The sequence below is a fragment of the Haliaeetus leucocephalus genome, unplaced genomic scaffold (assembly GCF_000737465.1).
Source record: "Haliaeetus leucocephalus isolate CR32 unplaced genomic scaffold, Haliaeetus_leucocephalus-4.0 Scaffold184, whole genome shotgun sequence".
Taxonomy (NCBI): domain Eukaryota; kingdom Metazoa; phylum Chordata; class Aves; order Accipitriformes; family Accipitridae; genus Haliaeetus; species Haliaeetus leucocephalus.
The window spans coordinates 9,374,645-9,381,446 of record NW_010972620.1 but is presented as its reverse complement, the minus strand read 5'-3'; the positions used below and the strand labels follow the sequence as shown (position 1 = coordinate 9,381,446).

Sequence of the window (6,802 nt, the reverse complement as noted above, 5' to 3'; positions counted from 1 at the left end):
AGCCAGGAGGCCGTGCGGGCCAGCCGCCGGGAGGCCGGCGAGTGCCGCCGCCAGCTGCAGGCCCGCCTCGTCGAGATGGAGAGCCTGCGCGGCGCCCACCAGTCCCTGGAGAGGCAGCTGCAGGAGCTGGAGGAGCGGCACAGCGCCGAGGCCGCCGGCCTGCAGGTGAGCCGGGCGGCGCCGGGAACCGTGCCCGGGAACCGTCCCCTCCCCGCGCTGGCCGTGCCCCTGCGGCACCCAGCATCCTCCTCCCGTGCGGTCTCGTCCCAGCGCTCGGCACCTCCATCCCTCCCGCTCGCCCAGCACCGCGTGGCACCGGGCCCCTTCATCCCACGCAATCCCCCCGGCGCCCTGCGGCACCCAGGGCCTCCCCGCCACGCAGCACCGGCGCCTCCGACCCAGCGCTCCCCCTCCCCTGGTCCTGGGCAGCCCCGAGCATCTCTTCTGCATGCAAAATCCCGCAGCGCAGCTCCATCCTCTGCAGCAGCCCCTCCCGCAGTTCTGGGCAGCGCTGGACACCTCGGCCCAATGCGGTGTCGTGTCCCCCCCCCCGCACCGTGCAGCACCCGGCGCCCACTCTATCCCGTGCTGTGCTGCGCTGCGTGCAACCCCCCCCCGCACCCGCTCCAGCCGCCAGCACTATACAGCACCAACCCCCTCTTGCCTTGTGCAGCACCCACCCACGCAGGGGCAGTGCCCCCACAGCACTGCGCAGCACCAGGCATCCCTTGTAGCCTTCCTCCCGCCCTGGCTTAGGGCCTCTCTGCCCTGCACAACAGATCCTGCTTCACCAGGGCATCGCCTGCTGCCTTCACCCTTTATCCATAGGCAGGACCCCAGAGGGCAGGTTTCGGGGGGACAGGCAGGGCCACGACACTCCCTCCAACACCCCCTTTCCGCAGGGGACGTCCCTGCACGTGGTAGTGCTGTGTGGGGCATCGCCCCATCCCTGCCCTGTCCCTTAAGGGTCAGCTCCAAAATTGACCACACGTTCCCCGTCGTTGTGGGTAATTCCTCGAAGCCGTCTGCCCAGGCTTGGCCCCTCGCCCTGTGGCCTGGCTCTTGGCACCTGCACTGCAGAAATCGGAGCTCTGCAAACGTTAAGGCTGAATCTGCAGCCAGATCCCAGCATCTCTCATGTCTGTGGAAAGACTCACGTGGGGCAGACACTGAGTGCTCCGTATCTCTTATGCCATTACTGCAGTATTACCACATTTTCTTGCTACAGGGATATGTTCATGATTTATAATCAAATAAATCCCGAGATTGTTCTATTACAAGGCTATTAAATGATCTGTGGTTTCTAAGTCAGGCTCTTTCCTTCTAAATAGTGAAACAACTGCCTTACGTCATACCTGAAGGATGTTGTTATTTCACACCCAAGTAATGCCTTGTCATTTTCAAGGCCGAATTTTGCAAGGCTCTCTACAATTCGTGACTGCAGCTCCAAGCTGCTTGCAATCTTCCTGAATAGTTGAGGTGGTCTTCAACAAATATTGTGGAAATAGGCAATATACAATATTTCCTGTAGTGGGTGAAAGGATTACACACAGTAATCTTCTTAAATAGTCTTCATGCCATGTAAAAAGAGGGATTCCAGGAACAGCCTATCAAATGGGAAAAAAAAAAAAAGCAACTGGATTAAACAGCACCATAATTGAAATTGCTTTAGTGACAGCACAGCAGCATTTTCCTACATGACCCTCAGGATCTGCTTTAACTGTGGTAATACTTAGGAGTCTTTTCAGCAATATGCATGTGTAGCAGGTAAATAATTTCCCTGTCTGCAACCAGTGGAAAAGGATGGAAGTCTGTCTTAAAAGAGAATATTCCTATTGTTTGAGCTTTTAAAATGTTCCTATAGACTGCTAAAGCAGGGGCATATCTTTGTATTTGTAGGCTATCCAGTCAAATCCAAACCAATACGCGAGAGCTTTCTGTTAGGGAACAGGTTCGCAGTGATGTGGGGAGGGGGTTTCATTCAACCAGCTGGTGGAGCTGGGGTGTGGAAGAGAGGTACAGACAGGGTAATAACAAGGATAACCCATTTTTAAGGAGCATTTTGTTCATGCAGACTGCAGGCAGAGGGAAGGGGGCTGAAGGCACGGAGAGTCAGAGCAGCAAGAGTGAGGCTGTCCCGGGGTAGGGTCACCCCAAATCTCTCCCTCCTGTCATGGCTCGGTGCAGCAGCAGTCTGGCTGCATCAGAGCGGAGATTTTAATCTGTACTGCAGTGGCATCCATGCACGTCCTGGGGCTTTTCAGTTGGTGCCCCAATGGTCTCCTTGAACCCTCTCCCATTGCCCAGTCCCACCTCAGAGGCACAGCTCCATGCAGCTCTCTTGCTGTGGGAGGTGGTCAGGGCAGCACAGGACAAGGCAGAGACCCCGAGGATAGCCCATAAATGTCCCACAGCGTGGGATGTGTTCAGCTAACTTGGTTGTGAGATGCCCTGTGCTGCATTCAGGATGGGCTGGCGCTGCTTCTCCCAGGGGCTCAGAGTGGGCTCGCTGCGTCAGGCTCAGCACAGCTCCCTGCTCCTTGGGCAGCTCCACGTCTCATGGCTGTCTCTGCACTGTGCACAAGGAAGGTTATGCAGGACACGAAGGAGGGGACAAGATGGGAATGAGGACAGGGACAAGATGGGGATGAGGACAGAGACAGGATAGGGATGATGTGGCAGGACAAAGCTCGTTCGCTGGAACAGGGGAGCTGGAAGCGATTGCAAAGGCCCAGCTGTGGGAGGGGGGTGCAGGAGAGCAGATGTTGGCAGTGGCCATTGGTGGGCTTTGCAGGCAGGGCTGCACTGTCACTTAAATGCAAACTGCTTACTCATTCTTGCTCCAAATCACGCTCCTCCAGTGGCATAGTGGGGCAGCTGGCAGCGGGAAACCATCTGATTGGGAAGATCCCTATAGAAGTGGACTGCTGCTTAGATACCTGGATGCATGTGTGAGAAAACCAGGCTACTTGTTTTCTGACAAAAAAAAAAAGAAAAAAAGATTAGTCCCCTTTGTTAGCAAGAAATCTGGCCTTGGACTCTTCCACATCGCAGGTAGAACTGGATGTAGCAGCCATGGCAGGGCAAAGCTGATGGGAAGGATGCTAGAAGGACATCGTTGTCCATCTGAGCACCCTGGCTCTTACAGGGCAGGCCCCTGACTCTGTAACCGCCCCAGATCCCTGTGTCACCCTGGGGCCCTGAGGCGTTTTCTGGGGAAAGTGTCAGACTTCCCCTCCTGGCGCCAGCTCTTCCCTCCTACCCTGGCAACACCACCTCTCCTTCCACCACCCGGACCCGTGTCCCAGTGCAGACTGCAGCCCTTCTCCAAGCACCTGCTCCAGCCGTGGGCTGCTGCAGTGCTGGGTGCTCTTGCTTGTCCCGCTAAGCCACTGCCCCTGCTTTGATGATGTTTAAGCCCAAAACTTCCTGTCCCTCCCCAGCAGCTCTTCCCTTCCCTCCCTAGCATCCTGCCTCGTCCCCCAGGGGACTGGGGGCTCCACCACTGTGCGCCCCCCCCATCTCACAGACCCTGCTGCAGATGGGAAACTATATAAATCTATCAAGGTTTAAAACCCACCACCATGCACACTCACAAGCCATGGCTGGTGCACTACCTCCTGCTTCATCCCTGTTAACATGAGATTTCTTGGTCCCAAGCTCCTGGTGGGATGTGCCATCATGGACCAACTGCCCGTTGCCGCTTCCCTGTCTCTGTGATGGGCAGAGCAGAAAAGCGGTGGGAGAGGTCCCTGCTCTGAAACGTGGCCCTGAGCACCCTTGCCTTTGCAGGACACCATTGGGCAGCTGGAGGACGACCTGCGAAACACCAAAAACGAGATGGCTCGGCACTTGAGGGAGTACCAAGACCTGCTTAATGTCAAGATGGCCCTTGATATCGAGATAGCTGCCTACAGGTAAGGCTGCTCTGACCCTGCTCTGCCTGGCCACTTCCCACGCCTAATCTCCTGACCCCACCAGGCTGGGATATTTTAAGGGCCTGGAAAATATCGGTGCACACTCAAGGAGCAACATCATCATGTTGCTCATCTCCCCTGCCTGGACCTGCCGTGCTTCTGCCTGGGGAGCAGCCATGGCTCCCTGTCATGCCTCAGTCTAGCAGCCACGAATGCCCCCAGCCATCCCAGAAGCGGTGTTTTCTAATGGGGACTGTTGGGGTTGGAAACTTGTCTCTCTTGCAAAGTCAAAGTAGATGCAAAAAGCAGAGTCCCTCTGGTTCAGGGTTTTATTTTCCTGGCGTTTCTGGAGGGAGCTGGTCTCATGTACCCCATATTGCAAGTGGTCCAAAAATGATTGACCAAAGTATATGATTTTGAATCAGTCGCATCGTGCAGTGGGACCTAAGCCAGTGTTCACCACAGGCTGGGGTGATGGACTGGAGTACTCAGACTTTCTCGCAGGTCACAGCGCACCTTCAAGCTTTGCAGATGTTTCACATGAGATGTCCTCAGACTAACTTCAGACTAACTTCTTCCCTTGTGATGTGCTTGCAGGAAGCTGCTGGAGGGAGAGGAGAACCTCTTCAGCATGGGAAGTGTCGGTGTTTCAGCGCTCAATCCCCTCCCCAACCCTACTTACTCCTTCCAGCCAAGAGGCTTTAGTTCCTCTACTCTGTCCTTCAAGGAGGAGGAGCAAGGAGAGGTTATTAAAGTGACCTCTAAAATATCATGCAGTAGGGCTGAGATGATTGAGGGGACCATAACCTCTGCCAAGAAAAGAGGGAGATTAAACCTGCATGAAGGAATTGTTGCGAATGCAAAAATGTAACCGTCAGGAACCCCTCCTTTTTGCATTTGGGAGGGAACAGTCTCCACTCGGCCTTTAAATTGCCCCTCCAGGCACAAAGCCACGCTGGGCTCGCAGGAAGCCCCCCTTAGAAACACGTAACTCCCCGGGAACACTGACCTGGGGCCGGCTTCCTCGCGGGTCCCGCCACGCAGAGGCCGAGCTTGGCACATTGCTCCCTTTTAAATGGGGAAGAGGCACGGGCAGGTAGCTAGATGCATGTTGGTCATTGTTGTGGTGGCACAGTGGACTCGTAGCACCCACCATCCCTCCCTCCCTCCTTCCGTGGTGGGTGAGGGGGAGGCGGCTGGGCCAGCTGCGCAGCTGGCTCTCCAGGGAGGGGGGGGGCAAGGAAAACAATGTGTTTACTATAACTAGTTTCAAGGCTACACACCTTTATCTACTATCCAAATCCACATATAGCTAAACTCTTCCCTGCTCCTCAAGCCGTAGCCATCCACTTTTAATCCCAGAAGCATAGAAATAGCCATACTGGACTGTAACCACACCTGACATCTGGTCTATGAGCCACTTACGTTTTAAACTATAAGGAACATTTTTTTTTTTTGTCCTGACAACTCTGTCTGGTTTTTGGCAGTGTTAGTCCAGCCAGGCATGCGGGGTTTGCTAGCAGCAGGTGCAGGGCAAGGAACCAGTGCATCGGAGGTGAAGGCACCACCACACCGCCAGGCACAGTGCCGTCTCTGGTGTCGCTGGCTCCAAAATGTCAGGGTCTGCAGGGCCCCTTGTTTGGCTGCACAGTCGTCACATGAAAACCCTGCGCTCACATTAGCATCGTGCCCCAGCCAGCACTGGGAAGCTGCAGGACTCCCGAACACCAGCCTGCAAAGCATCCTCGTCTCCGCTCTAACTGTTCCAACATGTGCCAAATTTGATATAGGATTTACAACCATAGGTTTCCTTCAATGCCTTAAAATTGCCAGCGATCGCTTTTGCAAGAGCCGGAGACTCTGCGTGTGTGTGTGTTGCGTGTCAGTGCACTGGCAAGGTTATCATCACAAGACCTTACTGCCCTCATGGTAGTGCCAGAGTAGTTCCTGGAACCAGCAAATCGTTTGCTTGCACTCTTTCCTCTTCTATTGTAAGGCACAAGTTAATAATTAAAAAGAAAGAAGTAGTTATGTGGATCAAAACCAAGCTGTTTTGTCATCTTTGCTGCTGCTTCACCTTGGGAGCACACCTCAGTGTCTGGCCCATACCCGGTTCGGTCCCCAGCAGTCCCTCCGGTCCCCTGCAAAGAGCTTGGTGTTGGGATGTGGCCACCCAACTTTGCTCCTGGGGCTGCAAGGCAAGGCTGGTCCCACCGATGGCAGTGGGGCATGCCTGGGTCTCACCCCCAGGTGCCTGTCACGGTGGCCCTGTTTTGCAGAAGAGTTCGTAGCCGGCTGGCTGAGGGAACAAGGTCTCCCCTGGCCGAATGCACCCTCATTTGCCCTGAAAATGGACTCTGAGGCTTTGATTTGCATCACACCCCTGACACTTTGGTCCCAAGATACCTGCCATTTCTCCTCCACCCTGCCTGCATGCTCAGGGGTTAAAAATAGCCTCTTTGTTTGCCTTCACAAGTGAAGATAAAGTGATTTACACAATAGCAGATGGAAGAAGTGAGGGTGCACCCACCTCCCAAGTAGACACAGCAGTCAAAGCTGCCCACAGAGCTGGCGTGACTAGCGCTGGCTTATATTCGGAAGATGCCCATGCTCTGCATCAGATGTGCCTGTAGAGGGGCATGTGGGAGGGCAGCGGGGCACAGAAAGAGCACGGGCAGTCTTCCCGCTGCATGGCCCTGCCAGCAGCACACTGTCCTATCGCTTTCCCATTCCTGCCTTGTCATGCCACGTCATGGTGATCTGCACCAGAGCCCTAGAGACACGGTGCGACAGTCACAGGCTTCTCCGCTAGCACTGCAGGCCAAGAGCAGCGTGGCCGCTTCCCTTGACCCTGCCACATCGATAACCTCGGGGATGATGCCCTG

At 55.1% G+C, this 6,802-nt stretch overlaps 1 protein-coding gene across 1 annotated transcript; it reads left to right on the top strand.

Moving 5' to 3' along the window:
* The first annotated feature begins 34 nt into the window (after window positions 1-34).
* Window positions 35-5,960, top strand: INA (internexin neuronal intermediate filament protein, alpha). Its single transcript, XM_010564795.1, has 3 exons — window positions 35-165; window positions 3,793-3,917; window positions 4,515-5,960. Exons 1-3 carry the CDS (start codon window positions 76-78, stop codon window positions 4,786-4,788), a joined length of 489 nt encoding a protein of 162 aa, XP_010563097.1. The 5' UTR covers window positions 35-75; the 3' UTR covers window positions 4,789-5,960.
* Window positions 5,961-6,802: the final 842 nt, after the last annotated feature.